The 22,540-nt window shown below is 46.6% G+C and overlaps 1 protein-coding gene across 1 annotated transcript; it reads left to right on the top strand.

Moving 5' to 3' along the window:
- The first annotated feature begins 1,166 nt into the window (after nt 1-1,166).
- On the top strand, nt 1,167-22,540 carry LOC135553953 (collagen alpha-1(I) chain-like). The gene is made up of 47 exons (XM_064985915.1): nt 1,167-1,390; nt 3,682-3,873; nt 4,400-4,422; nt 4,679-4,714; nt 5,856-5,948; nt 6,659-6,730; nt 7,275-7,319; nt 7,923-7,976; nt 8,511-8,564; nt 8,726-8,779; nt 8,984-9,037; nt 9,275-9,328; nt 9,431-9,475; nt 9,629-9,682; nt 10,278-10,322; nt 10,467-10,520; nt 11,041-11,139; nt 11,265-11,309; nt 11,459-11,557; nt 11,693-11,746; nt 11,944-12,051; nt 12,767-12,820; nt 12,996-13,094; nt 13,309-13,362; nt 13,496-13,594; nt 13,930-14,037; nt 14,311-14,364; nt 14,480-14,533; nt 14,736-14,780; nt 15,018-15,224; nt 15,445-15,606; nt 15,941-15,994; nt 16,262-16,369; nt 16,593-16,646; nt 16,782-16,835; nt 17,215-17,376; nt 17,566-17,673; nt 17,976-18,137; nt 18,333-18,440; nt 18,732-18,785; nt 18,903-19,010; nt 19,285-19,338; nt 19,477-19,584; nt 19,691-19,973; nt 20,214-20,404; nt 20,541-20,783; nt 21,211-22,540. The coding sequence occupies exons 1-47, from the start codon at nt 1,309-1,311 to the stop codon at nt 21,355-21,357; spliced, it is 4,350 nt and encodes a 1,449-aa protein (XP_064841987.1). The 5' UTR covers nt 1,167-1,308; the 3' UTR covers nt 21,358-22,540.

The following is a 22,540-nucleotide window of genomic DNA, read 5'->3' as shown; positions in this document are numbered from 1 at the left end:
AAGAATTGACAGTTTCCATCCAGAAAGAATCAGGTATATATTCTTCAAACAGGCTATAACCAGGAGTTAATTGACGGTATTCTCCTCAGTCGACCTGTAGTGGGTTTGATGCCAAAATGAAAGATGCGCTGGCAAACCACAGGCATTCAATTTTCCGATCTCTCATTCCACGTATACCTTCCGAAGCCGATCCCAGATCGCATGAACTATACTATGAACAAATGTGAAACAAAAACGTACAATTCCAGCCAAAATAATACTATTGCCTAAACTGTGAATTTCCAATGTGCCAAATAGCGACACTGTACACACTCTTCCCCTAAACTGTAGCTCAGTAAGGCCTAGCAGCCATCTTTTCATCAAATCAAGATCCTTATCGATACGATTGGCTACATGCAATAAGTTATCGAAAGCCTGCACACCTCTTCCAATATGATCGGTCATAGAACTTCAAACCACATTTACGACAAAAAAACGAAAATAGTCTTAGGAATACATTCGATAGTCTCTCACATCTGGATTCAATCGATGAGCAATTTCACCTTAAACAAAAATGTAGGCAAACGTTTCCGATGGCTACATTTCGATCAGAAATATCCGAGACCGAGACTCAGATGTACAGGCCTGCTAAGCAACAGCCAATCCATCCCCACAGAATAATAAAATGGCAACGAAACCACAGCTCCCGAGGGAACAGTGCATGCCCAATGTAGTGTCCACGTTGATGTGGCACCTTTTACGCGTCAAAGTAAGACTGTGCTACAACTGCAAAGCATTCAATATTGACAACAAAAGAACATCTGCCTGGAAACACACAAGTGGGGTAAGGAACCTAAATTTAAGTCCCTTTCCTGTGCACAGCTCGTTTCTATTTAATTGCAACCCTGAAGAATCTACCGACAGTGAGCTCGCTATCCGGGCCCTCCTCACCAATAGACTATTGGATGTCATGGCCTGTCGTCTGTCTAAGCCGGGATAGGGGATGGTTTTTTACAAAACCTCCACCTTTTCTAAAAATATCAAGTTTCCTGAGACTTTAAGGTGAAAAATGTGTCTACGACACCCCCTTTCCACTGATGGAAGGAGGGACTTTTTTTAATGAACATGAGCATGCTGGTGTGGCCAGCACCTCCCCAAAAGTTTGGAATATAAAAGGCAGGGCAAAAAGTTTCTATAGGCAGTAGGGAGTTTTCTGCGGGGTCTGGATTGGAAATACAGAGGACTGGACCCTACTTGTATGATTGGAGTCTAACGGAAAAAATAACTTCCCCCCTCGCCTCAAAGAGTCTACATGTCTAATATTTAGACATGTTCAGCTTTGTGGATATTCGGTTAGCGCTGTTGCTCAGCGCAACAGTGCTTTTGGCAAGAGGACAAGGCGAGGACGATCGTAAGTGTCAATTTTGAGTCTATCCTTGCCTCTGGTATCTATTGTCTTAACGAAGTTGATATGGAAAGACTGGGTTGAAGGAGAAAGGTGGTTTTAATAGGAAAACGGGTTGGTGATGACTGAGCCATTCCGATTCATGTGCAAATTAGGATACATTTCTATTCTTTATCTGTGGTAAATGTTTATTGACTGGTTAACTGTTCTTTTTTTGTGTGGGATTCATAAGGATAGCCTACCTCTTGCAGCTTGAGCAGAGTGTATGCGCATCATTGCTATTGGGCCTTCTCACGCTTGATTGCGCGTGCCTTTGGAACGAGTTGGTACAGGTTCCAAGGCTTTCTCTTCCACTCGTTATTTGATGCCCTGGAGGTACATTTTAACAGCTGGAAATATTTGAACGCATGTAAGGGATAGAGGGGAAGGCTACAAGGCATGCCAACTCTGTGCCCATTGGATTGAGTGGAATTGAATGGGCCTATATGGCTCAACGGTCTGGAAATAAAGGGTAAAGTTATTCAGTTGGTTATGAAGGAATAATTCATAGCCTGAGGCTAAATGTCAGCCATGTAGAAAAGGAACAGGGTCAATCCTGAACGATGGTAATCTTGAACCTCGAGTTTTTCTAAATGGAATATATCCTAGTATACAGTCATTCATCACAGGTAGACTATATTTGTACTTTTGTGGAAAGAATACAGTGACCTACACGTTGAAGGAGAGGACAAAGCATCATCGTGCGCAACTTCCTTTGAATAGTTTCAAGCTCAGTTACTTGGCATAGGTAGTTACTTACAAAAAGTGTATTCAAAAGAGATAAAGTATAAGAACCTAAATGCATTACCTATAGACAAACTACATAAAATCCGTTTTAAGTTATTGGCTGTATGGTGTCACCCTACACTTGAGTATAGGGTTTCTAGTTGCATCTGGGGCGTACAGATGTGCAAATTCGCTCTACGGCCCTGTAGCGCCACCATGTGGTTCTGAAATGCAACTCCACCAACATTGCAATGTTTTCGATGCGCCCCCTACCATTCCCTTTCATTTTTTTTTAAATAATTGAAAACACATTCAGACTTCGAAACTTTCCACTGAGGTATAAACGCTGGTGGTTGCCAAACCGATAGTTTTCAGTTATTTCAGCAGCGTTTGGAGGACAGCAATTGACAACGTAAACCTTTTCCACTGACTGTTTCGCCCTCTACAGTCAAATTGTAGCAACTCCTGTGCACCAACATTGTTGGTTTGGACACAGGTAGTCGGGCCCACCGCTAAACGAAGACCACAAATTCGCCACCAATATAGTATTGGCTATTTAGGCCTAGTTCAAGCTCAAAACTAATTTTCAGAGGTAGTCAAGCCTGATGATTATACTACAAAGCCGGATCAATTAGTTAGCCATCTAACTTTAATAAAATAAACACATACTTATTAATTTTCTTAATGATACAGAAAAGCAATAAATTATTTCAGAATTTTTAGTCAAGTTATCCCGGTAACTAATTGATCCTACTTTGTAGTATACCCATCAGGGCTTACTATTTTGCGGGTGGGTATAATTTGTCGAAAGTTAAAACAGGAATCTGTTCCAAAAACAGGATGCCAAAAGACAACGCATACAAAGTAGCATGATCAATTCACTTAGCTAACTAGCTGCCGAATAGGCATCAACTCACCACGTAGCTTATTTCTTAATGTTTGTCCATAGGCTACCAGATTGAGGACAGACATTTTTCGGAATAAACATACTGAGTGAAAGCGTTGTTTGTTGGCAACCTTGTTATTTACGACGTTTTTGTAACATATTCCTGTTGGAACGTACCACAAATTATACCCACCCCTATTTTATATTTCAAAAATATTTGTCAACGTAAATGTAGGAAATAGACTTCACTTTAATCTTTTTCCAGGCCTTCTGCCCTGTTGTTTATTCCGATCAAGGCATTACAAATACATGTGTCATTTAGCGCAGCTTTTCTTAACTCCAGTCCATGAGTACCACCATCAGCACACATTTTTGTTGTTTCCGCTGACAACCTCAAGTGAATGAACTTGATTAATGTTAGTTGACAAGTTGAATCAGATGAGCTCGTCTGGGGCTACAACGAAAAGGCGTACTGTGGGGATAATCAAGGACTGGAGTTAGGGAATGCTGATTGAGCAGACACTCTTATCCAGAACGACTTCGTGAGTACATACATTTTCGTATGCATCACCTGGTCAAGGTGTTATCACATGGGCATCCGTGAAGGCAAGTGTTCTAAACTATTTCATCTCTGCATCTTTCTCAGGCACCGCCGGCAGCTGTACGTTGGACGGTCAATTCTACAACGACAGAGATGTCTGGAAACCCGAGCCATGCCAGATCTGCGTGTGCGATAGCGGCACGGTCATGTGCGACGAAGTTATCTGCGAGGACACATCCGACTGCCCCAATCCAGTGATCCCCCACGACGAATGCTGCCCCATCTGCCCCGACGACGGTACGCCGATTTCCTCCCGACGCAACGTTCACAAAGTTTACCTTATAGGCGCAGGCACTCTCAGAATCAGTTTTGACACGTTTTTCGAGGCCTCAGAGGGACTTTTTGACTTGTACTTTTAAGGGGTTCGACAGCATTTTATGGATGGCCAACGAGGAATAAACGTGGATTTACCTTTATTCCAATCACACCAGTAATTTTTCCCCCTTTTCCTCCGAAATGGGATGGGATACTATTCAGTGCTTCAGGCACATTTAATGTGCATGTCCAGTCTGGTGCCACTGCCACCTCCTAACTCCCTTTGGCCTTCCTTTCAACTTTGACCCAGTCTCAAATTGGGACTTTGTGTACATTTTCACTAGGCCTAGTTCAGACATTGTCCTCCCCTATTAGTTCTAAATCTAATAACATTGGCCTTACGTACAATTTAAATGCACCCTACAAATATTTTTATTTGTTTACTGTTCAGACTATTTCAGATATTTCACATTTTAATCTAATTGTTGTTTTTCTGTTGCTACCATAGGCTTCCAGGAGCCAAAGGTTGAGGTAAATATGAAATTATGATCCTCATTGTTATTAACTATTAGATAAAGCTATTATAATTAGATTTGCTATTATTGTCAACGTTTAAAGCGTACTTTTACATGTATTATTCTTTTTAAAATTGTTGATTCATTATAAATACATCATTGCAACAAAACTATTTTATCTTGCACTGCAAAACTAGTAAGGCCATGGCACAATAAGAACCACATCTTCAAGTGCAACCACAACCTAATGCTGCTGTTTCCCCGTCAAATAGGGACCCCAGGGTGATCGTGGAGCCAAGGGAGAGCCAGTACGTTTCACTTCCTTATTCCTAGCATGCTTCCTGTCGGGTCCAAAACCTAACAAACATGAGATGCGTGCAAAACGTTAAAGTCACAGCCCTTTCATTAATCCTCCATTGATAGAGGTGTGTGGAGGTTAAATCTTTGCACCTACATCCCAAGGTTAGGATTTGGCCCTTATGTTTCTGGTGTCTTTTTGTACTTGCGAGCCTCTTGTTTCAGTTTTAAAGGACAGGCCTGGCATCTTGCACACATCACTCATAATGACTGTTGTACTAGCTCGTAGTACTCATAGCAGAGTTTTGGCCCATAAGATATTAGCTATTAGTAGATTCCGTTTTTTAATGTTGGTCATGTCTGACATGGGGTTAGATTATAATCGAAGGCAATGGATAAACCTGTACATCCAGAGTCTTTGGAGTGTACCAGTGGAGCTAATTGGCTAAATAGTCTACCACCATCTTCCTTCTTTAAATCTCAATTCATGTTTTTCCAATGGGTGTAGATGTTTTACTTTCATCCAAGCCCAACCTGTCTAGATACCCATTTGGTGACTAGTATTTTGAGATATGTGTGGATTTGTATTGGGCCACCAGCATATGCAGGTATATTGTGCATTCATTGAACTAGAAATACAATTTCTTATCTTGAATAGTTCTACTCTATTTCAAATGAAGAATAATGTGGTGCTCACAATATCTGGGACAGTGACTGGTTGGGCCCTAACCAAGTACTTGAAGTGGGTACAGTGTGGTGTTCCAATCTTCATGACTTAAGGTACTTGGGATTGTCTTGTAACTGAGACACCATGCGTGTCATTTCATCTCCGATCAATTGGACGGACTGACAAACAGACTGGTAGATAATTATACGGTTGGATGAACAAAGAGAGAGATTGATGTATGGAAGGACAGGTAGATAACTGGACTAATGTCCAAGTGATCTGAATGTATTACAGATATGACCCATCGATATGCTTGTATTATACTAGGGGCCTATATGCCTTGAGTTCACCCCAACCCTATGTTAGCTTTTCCCTTGTCACTCTTCACTGATGCCGTATCTCCCATAGATAACAACAAAGCCCTTTTCCCTGTTTACTGCTATAGTTCATCACTAACCAGCTTCTCTCTCTTGTCTCTACTGCAGGGACCTGCTGGTTTCCCCGGCAACGATGGTATTCCCGGCCAGCCCGGCCTTCCTGGACCCCCAGGCCCCCCTGGACCCCCTGGTCTTGGCGGAGTAAGTATCTATAAGGCCAAGACGGACATTTAGCCTACTTAGCACTGACCCAGAGTCAGATTTGACCCAGGTCAAATGGTTAAACGGTTATGCGTTGTACAGAGGAAACTGATCCTAGATCAGAGATTAGGGGCAGCTTCTGTTGGGGGTTAGTAACTGAGGTTTAAAGAAAGTGGAGAAAGTGGCTAAGTCTGACAGCTGGGTGGAGAACACACCAACACCCTCTTATGATGTCACATATCTTAACCTCATTCATCTCCATGTAGTCTGGGCAGGCTCCAAATACAGTGTTTGCGCAGTGAATACAACAGGAACTAATGTGCTATTTATTCAGAATTGAAATCTCCAAATCATAATGATAAACCTCCCAAAACAGTAGAGGCAAGAGCACGGGAGGTGTGGTGCTAAGCTATCCTGGTTAGAGTGCAGTGCAGTTTGTATTTCAGCACCAGGGCAGGTGGACAGCGCCCAGCCAGGAGTGGACAGGGAGGTAACGCCTAACACAGCTAGGAAACGCCAGAGAGGTAGTCACCCTGTAGATATGTAATGGATATGAACAGATCTGTCATTGATATGGACAGGCCTAGTGACTTGCATTCTCTAGCCGGGTTAGGCCCATCCATATACTCTATGTCGAGATCACTGTACTGTTCTCATGATTCCCAATACTGACTGACTGTAACACATCTCTACCTTGTGTCTCCCTATAGAACTTCTCCCCTCAGATGTCTGGTGGTTTTGATGAGAAGAGTGGCGGTGGCATGTCCATGCCCGGCCCCATGGTAAGGGCATAAAACGACACAGAGCCTGTTGGCCTAGTTGCATCACTGACTCGTGGTATCTGTTTTGTGTATCGACACTACCAAAAAAGAAACTATGGCCATGAGAGATTTTTGCTTAGCAGAAGTCCTGCAAATTGGCCTCTGTGGTACTCCATATGGCACAACAAATTAGCATTAGCATCCCATAAAAAATCGTATGTACTTCCATATTCCATAAACGACTAGCACCACGCATTACATGTTTGAGATATCTGCATAAACTTTGACTCTTCCTACTTTGTCACTTCAATAATAGCATCTATTCCCCTGTTACCACTGTGTAGATGCCTTGAAAGGTTACTGATGCCACTATTCTAATATCACTCTTCATGGTGCGACTGTTGGGCATTAGAATGTATACTTTGGGAGGACTTTAAACCTCGCCCACCCAACCTTTGGTTGATCCTTTGGTCAGTTGTCTCCTTCTCAAAGATATATTCTAATGGAAAGACTGATGTGATTGGTCAATCATTTACTGATCGTTTCTTTGCCTTTTGATTGACAGGGCCCCATGGGTCCCCGTGGTCCCCCAGGACCTCCTGGCTCAAGTGTAAGTATCCCTTCCCTTTGTGTTCTAGCTGTTTAAGTGACATTTGTCATTTAGGGGAAGAGACCTCGGGTCTAGGTGAATTGCATGATGGGAGTTTATTTATTTATCTGTTATTTTACCAGGTAAGTTGACTGAGAACACATTTTCATTTGCAGCAACAACTTGGGGAATAGTTACAGGGGAGAGGAGAGGGATGAATGAGCCAATTGTAAACTGGGGATAATTAGGTGGTAGTCGAAGTCGCTCTCGAGTTGTTTAATTGTAGGTGTGTGTTTATTTTAAGCATATATGGCTGTATGTTAACTTGGTTTAATTTGATAGGTTCCTGACCATTTGTATTTAGTATCTGTTAAGTTCTTGTCATTTTATTTCCATTTTAGTAAGCTGCTAGTCTGTCATTGGCTTTACTTAGTTGACTATTTGTATTGATTTTTTTTTCTCTCTTTTTTTTACATTCAGTTTCAGTCTTCGATAACTATAATGACTGTGGGATTGTTTTACGCACAGGACTTATTGCCCGTTGTCAACAAAACTAAACCATGTTTTTTTTTTGGGATGAATGAACATCAAAGTCTGATATTATCTCTTTGTCTCCCCCTATAGGGACCTCAGGGTTTCACTGGCCCCCCTGGTGAGCCTGGTGAGGCTGGTTCTTCTGTGAGTATCTCGTTCCGGAATATTCCAGAAAATGATACGCCACCACCTCAGTATCTGAATCCCTCATAAACACACACTTTGAGCTAAATTCTACACTATTTTCTGCAGGGCAATATAATGCCAAAAAGCAGAAAAATAGCTCAACATACAATAACTACACTTAAAACAAGTACTTCCAAACAACCTCCAGACTACTAAACCACCCATTACCTGCTGCATAGGTCTTGCTCTATCCTGATGCTTGGAATGGAGTCAACTAAGGTCACAGGGTCACCAATGTATGTTAATGCCCCCCCCCCCTCCCCACACACACACACACACACACAACACAGACCCCCATCACCACCTTCGAATAGTATTTTGATTTAACTACCTATTAGGTAATCACGTTTCTAGATGAATGACAGATGATCCTAGATTATTTCCATCACATATTGTAATAATATTTCTCATATCAAGGTATCTCTCGCACACACACACACACACACACATATATATACACAGCCTTCTCACCCAGTGGTTTATCTCTTACAGGGTCCCATGGGCCCCCGTGGTCCTGCTGGTCCCCCTGGCAAGAACGGAGATGATGTAAGTCACCAAGATATCCATAATTAAAATCGACTTATGTCCCAGGACAATTTCTGGGTAAGATATTCATAAAGGGGATGGATTTGGATCATCGTTTATTCCTCACCTTGTCTCCTCCTCTCCATCCCACTCCTTCCTTCCTACCTTCTACTCCCATCCAGGGTGAGTCTGGCAAGGCTGGTCGCCCCGGTGAGCGTGGACCTTCCGGCCCACAGGTGAGTCACAATGTCATTCTAATGTCACCCCATACTCCATCCATACACTCACTCGAGAACGTTAGTCTTAAGTGCAATAGCACCTAATAGTCAGACACCATGAGACATCTCATATCCTTCAAGGAATGTTAAGCCATCCACTGCACTGATAACATAACCCATTATCTTTTTTCCCCCTCTCTCTCTCTCTCTCTCTCTCTCCAGGGAGCTCGTGGATTCCCCGGAACCCCCGGCCTTCCCGGCATCAAGGGACACAGAGTGAGTTGCCGCACCCCCAAACTGTCTTGGTAGAAGTCGCTCTCCAGAACAGATCCAGGATCAGCTAAACGTCTCCATGCCTAACCTTAATCATGAAGGGGATTGCACGCTAAACTGATCTTGGACCAGTGTCTGGTGTCAACATCAGCCTATACTTCCCAAATAGCAGCAGTACAATCTGCCCTGTTTTCCTCTCCTCTAATATTATCCTCCATCTCTCTCTACTTCCTTCTCTAGGGATTCAGCGGACTTGACGGAGCTAAGGGAGAGTCTGGCCCTGCTGGACCCAAGGTGAGGCCCCTTCTCGTCCATCTCTCCTGCTAATGTAGAAACCACACATAATTCCCCTCGCTCAACCTCCCTTCACTGACCTGTCCATTTGTCCTTCCTCAGGGAGAGGGTGGTGCATCCGGGGAGAACGGAGCCGCTGGAGCCATGGTGAGTCCCACTCTCCATTTTGTCAACAGTCCTACACAAGAAGATGAGTGTAGAGAGAAGATCACACTCATTTTTAAGCATTCTGCAATACAGTAGCAATGTGAATGGCAGCCATGATTACTTACCGTGCCAATATCTGTCCCTCTCTTTTAGGGACCCCGTGGTCTGCCTGGTGAGAGAGGCCGTGCTGGTCCCAACGGAGCTGCTGTAAGTCGACCCCATAACCACCTCCAGGAACCAGTGGTGGAACAAGTTCCCAATTGTCATACTTGAGTAAAAGTCAAGATACTTTAAAGTTTTTTGACTTAAGTACTTTACACCGCCCCCTGTAACCATAAACAAGGGGTGCACTATCACCATCACAACATAGTTATGAGAGACACTATTCCTGTAGCTCAAGGGTCATCGTCTTTTCCCAAGCGTTTTGCATATATTTCAGATGTTTACTGATCAGTCCAGGGCTAATTTGTTGGAAACAACCATTCTTACTCTCAATCTACAAAAGGCCTCACAACCTGATTTACTTGAATGTCCTATATTGTGGAACATAAGCATTGTACAGCCTTGTATACTGGCCTCAGTAGGAAGCCAAATTTCACATGTTCTTACAACTCAGTGTGTCAGTTATTTAGTTTTACAGTGTCATGTTGGATTCTGACATTGAAGGGTCAGCCATTTTGCTCATTTACAATTGATGTTTATAGTTCAGCCATATTGGAATTGGACCCTGAAGGGGTGATGGCCAGTTGCATCTGACCCTGTTGTGCCTCTCTCTCTCTCTTTGTATCTTTCTCTCCTGCAGGGTGCTCGTGGTAACGATGGTGCTGCTGGTGCTGCTGGTCCTCCTGTAAGTACTGACGGCAGCTATCTATTCACACATAAACAGTACACAGCCATCAACAGAAACATATTGGTACACAAGCACACTTGTGCAGTATTCATCATTTAGACTAACTCATTCCTCTCTCTCTCTTGTTGTCTCGTATTCTAGGGCCCCACTGGCCCCGCTGGTGCCCCTGGTTTCCCCGGAGGCCCTGGAGCCAAGGTAAGATGTCAACTTACACCTATCTGTGTTCACACACCTGTATACCTCCTACCTTCTTACTGTCTATCCTCCACCCTCTACCCTCACCTCTAGCTCTTTCCCAGGGGGCAGTATTTGGAGAGGTAGATGAGATAAAAACATACATTACATCCATTCTAGCACAAAAAAAAGGTGGCTAACTACATCGGCCCCAAGTGACGAATCATCCTCTTTCTTTTATAGAACAGCTGTTGAGTTGGTGCTTATCTGAAGGATGACCCCTACAGGGGCCATGTGGGGTCAGAGGTCACATTGATTTATATGGGGTCATGATGAGGACATCATTTAATTGAATGGCAGCATAGTACAGTACTAACATAAGGAAGTACTAGGGAGTAGGGTAGTACAGTACTAGTACAGTAGTACTTAACTTGGTAGCAGTAGTACTACTAGAGTAGTACTTGTGTAGGGTAGCACTTAGGGTAGTACTAGTACAATATTAGTTCCAGGTTCTTGCCCTGACCTATCTTCACCCCAACAGGGAGAGGTTGGTGCCCAGGGAGCTCGTGGTGGCGAGGGACCCCAGGGATCCCGTGGAGAGGCTGGTAACCCCGGACCCGCTGGCGCTGCTGGCCCCGCTGTGAGTCTCAGCTCTAGAAACCTCTAGTGAAATACACCTCTGGACTGCGTTGGAGACTTTAAGTTACATTTGATGTCCCTGTGAGAGACGTTCCCCTCTAACCCGTTGGTTTGTGTCTCTTGTAGGGAAACAACGGTGCTGACGGAAACCCCGGTACCAAGGGTGCCCCTGTAAGTAGACACCTCCCCCATTCCTCACTGAACTAGCCGTTTTAGTTGTCATTGGTTTGTCTATTTGCCAATACTGTTGTCACTGACTGGTCACTCAGTGATGATGAATCCAGGAAGTATAATGATTGTCTCTCTGCTGCCTCCTCCAGGGTTCTTCTGGTATTGCTGGTGCTCCTGGCTTCCCTGGACCCCGTGGACCCCCCGGACCCCAGGGTGCTGGTGGAGCTCCCGGACCCAAGGGTAACACTGTAAGTCCAGCTCTCTCTGACTTCCATCACTAGATATTGTACAAATAAATATATGTTATCTTAATTTATATTGATGTTATAACTTGGTCAGAATGTACAGACCATTGAGTGTGGATTCTGATTTCTTCAACCTAGGGTGAGGTTGGTGCTAATGGAGCCAAAGGAGAGGCTGGTGCTAAGGGAGAGTCTGTAAGTACACCTTTTTACTTCCTCTTTGGTCAAATACGATCCACCAAGTCACCCATAGCACGTACTCTGTCCGCACATGCTCAGTCAGCAGTCCGTATGTGTCTGAACTCTACCACTGTACTGATCCACATCTCAGCACAATGCCTTGCCACCCTCCATTTCTCTGACCTTCATCTTGTTTCTTCTCCATTACCCAGGGCCCCGCTGGAGTCCAGGGACCCGCCGGCCCTGCTGGTGAGGAAGGCAAGCGAGGAGGCCGTGGTGAGCCCGGTGGTGCTGGTGCCCGTGGAGCACCCGGCGAGCGCGTAAGTAACCCGGATAGACACAGTGTCCCCTCTTCATCATACTGTTCTCCTGTCCTTTACACGTAGGTGTCTCCCCCCTTCCCCTTCTCTTTAAGAGAGAGAGAGGATGAAAGTATGCTATAATAACGGAACTAGCCCGGTGTTAGAATCTGTTGACCAATATCTCCCTTTCACTGTCTTCCTATCTCCTACTTTTAGAATAGCCTCCCGCCCCCCGGCTCACTAAACTGTGTTGTAGTCCTCCAAATCTACAATACCCCTGTCTTCCTATTCCAAAGAACCACCATTGCGTTACTGCCTCATACCCGTCAAAATGATATGATTTGAACCATCCAATATAATGCTTTAAATCAACTATAGGAACTGGGTCAGTAGGAGAGTGCTATACAAGAACTTGGGCATTTGGTCTTTTTATACATTGTTTACTTCCTCACAGTACAGCTAGTATTGGCACATGCATAGACAACGATGATATCTATACCACTATTCCATCACATAAATAATCACATTGATTTATGAATGCTTATCTCTTTTTGGAACCAATAGCTAGCTCATAACCTAATTTGGCCACCAGAGGGCTGTGATTGCTGAGCAGTAATGTAATGTTATTGAATGGCTGTGTTATGGTACTGAGGTAGCAGGAATGTTGTGGTACTGATGGAGTGACAGACAGTGTTGTGGTATTGACCTGTGTTGTGTTTGTCGCCCCCTACAGGGTGCCCCTGGTAGCCGTGGTTTCCCTGGTTCTGATGGAGCTTCTGGCCCCAAGGTGACTACACACATATACCTGGAACATACACACATGTTCAAATGTATATACCACAGTTCATCTCCAAACATTGCTACATGCTATGGCCACTAGCTAAGTATAGCAAACTCCTCTCTCCACCCTTCTCTTTCCATCTCTCTCTCTCTCTCTCTCTCTCTCTCTCCCTCCATAATAGGGTGGCCCTGGTGAGCGTGGTGGTGCCGGAGTTGCTGGAGCTAAGGGTAACACTGGTGAGCCTGGCCGCAACGGCGAGCCTGGTATGCCTGGATCCAAGGTGAGTTAGACAGGGGACCGGTCTCAGATCACAGGACCTTTTTGTGATACTTTATCATTGTTGGATAACTATTCAACAATTAATAGATACTATAAACATGAAACCAATATATTCAAGTTAATATGGCATGTCAAGATGTGTATGCTGCCTATGTTATGTGCTTACGTTACGGTTGTTATGTGCCTGACCTTTGCTGCCCCCCCCCCATCTCTAGGGTATGACTGGTAGCCCTGGCAGCCCCGGTCCCGATGGCAAGACTGGCCCCTCTGTAAGTTCCTCAGCTACAGATTCACCTGACCCTCACGACACCAATTCAACGACACTGAAAGACACTGATGACCTATGGCTACTTCCACCGATTATCACTGTGGTCACTGACTCTCTGCCCTCTCCTGTGACAGGGTGCCGGTGGTCAAGATGGTCGCCCCGGACCTCCCGGCCCCGTTGGAGCCAGAGGCCAGCCCGGAGTCATGGGATTCCCCGGACCTAAGGGAGCCGCAGTGAGTAACCCTTCTCTCTCATGCTGCTCTTATTCGGGCACAATCATTTACGGGCTAATTCGAGAAATGAGATCTGAAATTGAGAGGTAACCCAATGTATGCAGTGGAGGCTGTTGAGGGGAGGATGGCTTATAATAATGGCGGTGGAATGGAGTCAATGGAATGGTATCAAACATATGTGGTTGATACCATTCCATTGACTCCATTCCAGCCATTCCTATGAGCCGTTCTCACCTCATCAGCCTTCACTACAATGTATGTAAAACCTAGGTTTCAGTATACAGAATTGCTCTCTGATGGGAAATTAGTTAATGGGTATTTGTCTTCCCCTGTAGGGTGAGGGTGGCAAGCCTGGTGAGAGAGGAGTCATGGGACCCGGTGGTGCTGTTGGTGCTCCCGGCAAGGATGGTGATGTTGGTGCTCCTGGTGCTCCCGGTGTTGCCGTAAGTACACTTCCACTCTCACTCCCATTCTCCCCAAAGCTTTGAGGACAACATTCTTCAGCATTACCCGCGCTGCGTCACACTTGCACACAAACAAACACTATCACTAATACAAGCCAGCATGGAATCTCCTAGGAGACTGCAAAACCACTCAGTTTGTGTTTCCTTACATGATATGGGGGTAACCCCATCCACTACCAAGGTGTAGCACCCACCATTGTGCCGGTCACACTGATTATCCTAACCGACTCTTCTCCTCCTTCTCCTCCTCAGGGACCTTCTGGAGAACGAGGCGAGCAGGGAGCCGGTGGCCCCCCTGGATTCCAGGTACAGCACTGAACTATGGGAAATGATCAGCACCTGACCAATCCCAGACCTCCTCCTACTTCAGGACCTCTGACCCTTGCCTCACCTGTCTCTCACTTGTCTCTTTGTATAACAGGGACTTCCAGGACCCCAAGGCGCTATTGGTGAGACTGGAAAGCCCGGAGAGCAGGTAAGAATACTACAGGACTGCAGCACCTTTGGTGTTGTCACTCACTGCCCCATGCCTTGTCCTTGCTACTCATCACTACATGACACTTGACTTCCTGTCAAGATTTGGGACTTGACGCAGCTGAACATTGAGCATCACAAATGCAGATCTCAAATCTCTAGCCGTAGTCTCTAATATCTTCTCTCTCTCTCTCTCTCTCTAGGGTCTTCCCGGTGAGGGTGGTGCCCCTGGTTCCGCTGGATCCAGAGTGAGTATCCCAGAATAATAATGGCATCACTTCCTGGGTGATGGACTGCTACAGCTACACTGTGGCCTAGCGACTTAGCCAAGCAAGGCAACGGCTAACAGCTGAAGCAGCAACAGACTAGCACCCAGCTGACCCAGGCTAAAGACATTAGCATTGGCATCGATGACATCCTTCACCTTGTATACACGTGATGCTCCAGAACCAAAGCTGATGCCCTCTCTTCTCTCCGTACCCCAGGGTGACAGAGGTTTCCCCGGTGAGCGTGGTGCCCCTGGCCCATCTGGACCCGCTGGTGCCCGTGGCTCTCCAGGCTCTGCTGGTAACGATGGTGCTAAGGGAGAGGCTGGTGCCGCAGGTGCCCCCGGTGGCCAGGGACCCCCTGGCCTGCAGGGAATGCCCGGAGAGCGTGGTGCTGGTGGTCTGCCAGGCCTGAAGGGAGACAGAGTGAGTACCGGCGTCCCGCCCTTCACTTATCATCCTCCATGCCCAAATGCATGTTCATCAGTGGGCCTCGACTTCATACTTCTGTGGCACTCCGATCCATCCAAACTCCCACTTGCATTAACAGTGGACTTGACTTGAGTCCAGAAAAAGCTCTCCTCCGTCTCTGTATCTGCATAACCCACAGCTTACAGTACTAATTCAGCTGCTCTTGTGTCGACAGGGTGACCAAGGAGTCAAGGGTGCTGATGGCGCTGGTGGTAAGGATGGCGTCCGTGGTATGACTGGCCCCATTGGACCCAACGGCCCTGCTGGCTCTCCTGGTGACAAGGGAGAGACTGGCGCCCCTGGACCTGGTGGACCTTCTGGTGCCCGTGGTGCACCTGTGAGTACCTCAGTCCCACCTGGTTCCCACCTCACCACAGACACGACACAATAAGACCTAAAAAGAATGGCTTCCCATGCATCCACGCCACAGGCCTCTCTCTATGGGGGTCAGTCTTGAAGCTTCAAATAGAGACCACGTCGCCACAATGCACGAAGAAAAGCTGAAATGGTGCCCGGAACGTACCGAGCACCAAAGCGAGCAATAAAGAATGAAACTTAAGTAGAAATGAATAGGTGTATAGAAGAGAGAACTGACCCACACTCATATGATGCTTGTCCCTGACCTTTAACACACCCCTGACCTGACTAACCCTAACCTTCTTCTCTCCCAGGGTGAGCGCGGTGAGTCTGGCGCCCCTGGACCCGCTGGTTTCGCTGGGCCTCCTGTAAGTACACACACACACACACACCTCTTTACCTGTCCTCAATTCACACATAAATTGGCCTCAATTCACACAGAAATCAGTTGCCAATTAAAACGGACGTCGGGTGTCAATCAAGATGACGACTCGCAACATCTTGCACACTATGGCGATTCTAAATTGATTTCATTGGCATTAAATGAGTCGGGCTTCTCTTACCATAGCATCCAGTCTAGATGAACCGCCACACTAATCTGCTCTGCATTCACTCAATTACTTCTTCTCCTTCAGGGTGGTGATGGTCAGCCTGGTGCTAAGGGAGAGGCTGGAGATAACGGTGCCAAGGGTGACGGTGGTGCTCAGGGACCCGCTGGACCTACAGGAGCCCCTGGACCTCAGGTATAACCACTGGGTACCCACCCTGGACCATCTTAAATGGTCCTCTGTAGCTCAATTGGTAGAGCATGGCAGTTGTAATGCCAGGCTAGTGGGTTTCGATTCCCGGGATGACCCATATGTAAAATGCATGCATGCATGACTGTACGTCGCTATGGTACATCGTATTACAGAGGTGTTTGTATTGCTCTTGCTTACGGACTGAAGCACTGCTGTATCCACACAGGGTCCCGCTGGAAACACCGGAGCTAAGGGCGCCCGTGGTGCTGCTGGTCCCCCTGTAAGTAGCTTTGTATCTTATCCTCCCAGCATCCTCTCATCTGTCTGACTGTAAAAGATGGCGTTTGTAAAGTAGTATCATGCTTCCCAATCTGATACAACTAGGTTGACCAGTGCCTCTCTTTTCTCTCCGTAGGGTGCCACTGGTTTCCCCGGTGCTGCTGGTAGAGTTGGACCTCCTGGCCCATCTGTAAGTACTTCTTTCTCCATCACCATTCCATTCACACTGAACCACGCTCATCCTCCATCAGTATGCCAGTCAATACTCTGGCTGTGGCCATAGGTTCCAGATTCAACCATAGGCTAACACTAAGCAAGCAAACGGCTCGATGACAGCTTAAAACAGCAATCCCACAATAGAACAGCACAACTATCAAGACAACATATTATTGTGCAACCAGCCCAAGACACAACGGCATTGCCTGATGCCCAAACAAGCATCTAGCTAGGCGTTAGCTTAGCATGTAGCTGATCACAATACGGCCATTGATATCAGCCATTGATACTGGTGTATTCGGTCAACTTCGGGCCGCATTTCATACTCAACCATCCTCTCCTCTTTCTTTCAGGGCAACAACGGACCCCCCGGACCCCCAGGCCCTGGTGGAAAGGAAGGACAGAAGGGTAACCGTGGTGAGACTGGCCCCGCAGGTCGTCCTGGTGAGCTCGGCGCTGCCGGACCCCCTGGTGCCCAGGGTGAGAAGGGACAGCCTGGTGGAGATGGTCCCAATGTAAGTATCCCTTTTTTTTTGGGGGGGGGGGCGTCACCATCACTCTAACAAAGTAACACTACACTGACAAGCCAGAACAATACGAATCCTCCTTTTGGAGTACACCTGTAACACACGCCGCTGGAGTTTAGATCTGACGCTTTAGGAAAGGGACGCCTCGATGACCTATTCTCTCTTTCTCTCCTACAGGGACCCTCTGGAACTCCCGGACCTCAGGGTATTGGTGGACAGCGTGGTATTGTTGGTCTGCCCGGACAGAGAGGCGAGCGCGGTTTCCCCGGCCTTGCCGGACAACTGGTCAGTGCTGTAGAGAGCTAGTTGTAGAACTTCACGTTAAATGCCGTTAGGCTTTTGCAGAGGAGACCAAGTTCAGGGTGGAGATCCCTAGTTTTTCAATAAGGCAGTGATTGGATAGTCTTCAAGCCTGCCGCAATGATGCTAAAGGCCCTCTGTGCTATCTCTGCCAAGATGGCAGCCGACAAGTGCAACGCTCTTGCAGTAGCTTATTCATACAGTTGAGTCGCCATTGCTCTACTTCAGTTGTGGTTACTCTCGTGTTGTGGTTGAGATCTAACCCTGTTCTCTGTTTCCTGCTTTAGGGAGAGCCTGGCAAGCAGGGACCTAGTGGCCCCTCTGGTGAGCGTGGACCCCCCGGACCCATGGGACCCCCTGGACTGGCTGGAGCACCTGGTGAGTCTGGTCGCGAGGGAACTCCTGGTAACGAGGGATCTTCTGGTCGCGATGGTGCTGCTGGACCCAAGGTGAGAGCTCTGCTCATACACATGTCCTCAAGACAGATTCAACCCTTCACTTTGGGAACCAGCCTGTTGGCATACTGTAGACAATCTACACTGGGCACCATTACACGACTATCACATACTGTAATGTATTGGGATCATGTCCAGGAGGTTGATCTTCTCTTGGCCCGTCTCTGTTCCTCTTTGTCCTGCCTATAGGGAGAGCGTGGTGAGTCTGGTGCCGCTGGTGCTTCCGGTGCCCCCGGACCCCCTGGTGCCCCTGGACCCGTTGGCCCTGCTGGAAAGTCTGGTGACCGTGGAGAGTCTGTAAGTGTCCAGATCCTTCACCATTACTCCACCATTACATGACTGGGCGGCAATTCAGACTTGATAATGTTCAGAGATCTTATTGCATGTTAAACTGTTGTAGCCTCAAAATGGCCGCCTATTGCAAACTAGTTAAGGCTGTAGAAGGGGTTGAGGGCTTTGTTTGTAGTGCTGTTAGAATACAGCATATACTGGAGGTTTCTAGTAGTTGAGCTACATAGCCTTCATGACATGCCAGTTGGGATTATCAAAGGAATTGATTGTCATAATCTCTTTCTCTCTCTCCTTCAGGGTCCTGCTGGCCCCGCTGGTATTGCTGGCCCTGCTGGTCCCCGTGGCTCATCAGTACGTGTATACTGCACCACAGACTCATAAAACCATCACGAGGAACAAAATATCCGCTCTTCCACTCTGAGTCTGAGGAAAGGGTATACTGAACACACCTGTCCTTTTCTCACCCAGGGACCCGCTGGAGCTCGTGGAGACAAGGGAGAGGCTGGCGAGGCTGGAGAGAGAGGCATGAAGGGACATAGAGGATTCACTGGCATGCAGGGACCCTCTGGCCCCTCTGTGAGTACCCCTGCTGATTACAAATTGACAATAATAACGACACACAAGTGACTCCAGCAGAAACCAGGGAAATGGCTACCCTTTATCCACATGCAGTACACCATAAATGGCTAGATTCGGACATGCCCGCAAAAGGCACAGGGGAAGAGATATTTCTGCATGAAGCCGAGATATCACAAAACCTAGCAAGTGGGTGGGTGGGTGGGAAATCAACCTTCTCCCTGTAATATTGTTTGATATAACAGGCACCTAAATCTATTGTTTCTGCCCATAGGGACCATCTGGAGAGTCAGGACCTGCTGGAGCCTCTGGCCCCGCTGGACCTAGAGTGAGTATGACCCACATTACGACAACGGTCACACAACTATCAGCACAGCAACGTTCCGACTGTGGATCACTTCTCTGGTGACAATATGACGTGGATAGTCCACACTGTCGTATTAAGCTATGGCTCTCCCTACACTAGGGACCTTCTGGATCTGCTGGTGCCGCCGGTAAGGATGGTATGAGCGGTCTGCCCGGCCCCATCGGACCTCCCGGACCCCGTGGTCGCTCTGGAGAGATGGGACCCTCTGTAAGTCACATCAACCACTTCAAAAATCAATATATTTTGCTCCTTGTACTCCTCTTATTCTTCTTTACATCCTATCTTGGTTGGCCTTTGCTTCCTCCACATATAGGGACCCCCTGGCCCTCCCGGTCCCCCTGGCCCCCCCGGACCTCCCGGCGGTGGATTCGACATGGGCTTCATTGCTCAGCCTGCTCAGGAGAAGGCCCCCGATCCCTTCCGTCACTTCCGCGCCGACGACGCCAACGTGATGCGCGACCGCGACCTGGAGGTTGACACCACTCTCAAGAGCCTGAGCCAGCAGATTGAGAACATCCGCTCTCCCGAGGGTACCAAGAAGAACCCCGCCCGCACCTGCAGAGACCTGAAGATGTGCCACCCCGACTGGAAGAGCGGTGAGTCATAGACCCATTCTTGACTACAGTTGCTCGCTCCTCGTTAGTCAAGAAATTGCTTGGTTTTGAGGAAAGCATGGAGCTGTATTGGTTCTGTCAAGCTTTAGCATAGGGTGTAAAGACGTCTTCAGTAGACACATGCTCTTTGAGTTTCTGGTGAGTCTTGCTGTCCGTGTAGTCTCTTAACAACAACAATCACATTGGATGTTCTTGACGCGATCCACCCTCTTCTCCATGCAGGCGAGTACTGGATCGACCCCGACCAGGGCTGCACCCAGGACGCCATCAAGGTTTACTGCAACATGGAGACCGGCGAGACCTGCGTCTACCCCACCGAGGCAGAAATCCCCAAGAAGAGCTGGTACACCAGCAAGAACATCAAGGAGAAGAAGCACGTCTGGTTCGGCGAGGCAATGACCGATGGCTTCCAGGTGAGAACCTCGGAGCCACAAACTGGGCTTGTTGAGAAAAGAGGACCATAATAATCACACCATTCTCTGGGATGATGAGTCCTTGACGCTAACTCCAAACCATGCTAACTCCATCTCTTTCTCCTCTCCCCTACAGTTCGAGTATGGCAGCGAGGGTTCCAGCGCTCAGGATGTTAACATCCAGCTGACCTTCCTGCGCCTTATGGCCACCGAGGCCAGCCAGAACATCACATACCACTGCAAGAACAGCATCGCCTACATGGACCAGCAGTCCGGCAACCTCAAGAAGTCCCTGCTGCTCCAGGGCTCCAATGAGATCGAGATCAGAGCCGAGGGCAACAGCCGCTTCACATACAGCGTCACCGAGGACGGCTGCACGGTGAGTCCTCCTTCCCCCTGTTACACAGTTACACACAGCAGAGAGTATCTTAGCCTGTGTCCGCTCAGGAACTTCTCTAGAAAGAATCCTTCCTCTCAGGAATGGTTCAAGAGAGGATTCTCTCCTCTTGAAGAGGTAGTTGATGTAAGACTGTGGGTACGAGCAGCAGTAATCTTGTTAAGGTGAAATTGTAAAAGGGCTTTTGGGATTATGGTGTTGGTATAGGACAAGGGTCACGAGTTGGAAGCAGGTGAGAGATTAATGTGAGGGGCTTTGTGATAGTATCTGAGATGTTATTCCTTATAACTCTGTATTTCCAGGATCTTTTGAAAGGGTAAATGGGGAGGGCATGGAATGATTTCAATTGATCAGGAAATGCAACTATGGATTCTGATTGTGCCGTTTTCATCTCGTTTTCTCATCACAGTCGCACACCGGTGCATGGGGCAAGACAGTCATCGACTACAAGACAACAAAAACATCCCGTCTGCCTATTATTGACATCGCTCCTATGGACGTTGGTGCACCCAATCAGGAATTTGGCATTGAAGTTGGCCCAGTCTGCTTCTTGTAAAAAAGAAATCTGGACTTGAAATTGTTTGTGTATGTTTTTTTTTTCTAGCAGTCATCCCTCTCAACCTTTTTCTATGCATTTAAAAAAAAAACTAGAGTTTCATTTGGCTGTTCAAATGGTCCACTTGCTTAAAAACTGCACTTCTGAAGACAGTGGTTGTGTGTCATCAAGCTTTTTTGGGACCACTATTACCACCACCATCAACACCGAGGACACTTTAGAAGACTCAATGGTTTTACTGGCAAAAAGAAAATAATATATACTTGTAAAGTGTAAAATCCCCCCTGGAGTTTGACAGAAAAAACATCCCAGATACAGGTGACATTTTTTTACCACTGCGGAAGGACAATGAAAAATAAAATAAAATGCTTTGTACCACTTTCAGGTGATGTCAAATAAATCTTAAAAATGACAGTGAAGTGTCTTGTTGTTGTACTCACCTGTAGGAGTAGTTGTTGTTCCTTCTGACGTCACACGAAAGCAGCATTAAAGGCATGGGTTCAACTTGTTTTTTAATCTTATGGCTACCTCAAAAAGGAAATCCACGTTACCCAGTGTTAGTGAACCCCAGGTTAGATTTTACACGGTAGAAGTATGTTTGAAAGTAACAGCTGCAAAGGTGCTATTCTTCATGAGGTCCTGTCAATGGAGGGTGATCGGAATTGTGCTACTATGTTGTCATTCTTGCTTGCAGGACCTTAGGTGCTAAAGTAGCAGATTATCTTGATGTCAGTCGTAAAAAGATGTTTCAAGTGTTGGCTAAGATCTCTGCAACAGAGGCGTAGCAAGAGGTATACTGTAGTTGAGATGCACACGGTCCTGTCTAGTGTAGAATGAGCAGGTGGATTTGTTGTCTGTTTTGTTTTTAACATCTTTGACACTTTTTGGTTGTTGTTTGTTTCGTTTTTTAAAACCCCCCCTTTTGTTGTCCAATTGCTTCTAGCAGTACCCTTTTCTCCCCCCCCACATTGTTTTAGTTTTTTTTTTTTGTTATTTTAGAAGGGTTTTGGGAAAAATTGAACACAGAAAAAAATGAAATATCATCAAATTATGAGAGGAGCAGACACACCGTTGGGGGATTAAAACAAGAGGATCTGTACCTATTTTGTATATGTATAAAAATTTGAGATGTTTTTAATTATTTTGGATGCTGAAATAAAGCATGTTAAAGTGGTCTACCTTA

Source organism: Oncorhynchus masou, chromosome 14 (genome assembly GCF_036934945.1).
Source record: "Oncorhynchus masou masou isolate Uvic2021 chromosome 14, UVic_Omas_1.1, whole genome shotgun sequence".
NCBI classification, from domain to species: Eukaryota; Metazoa; Chordata; class Actinopteri; order Salmoniformes; family Salmonidae; genus Oncorhynchus; species Oncorhynchus masou.
This window is presented reverse-complemented; position numbering and strand designations above follow the sequence as displayed.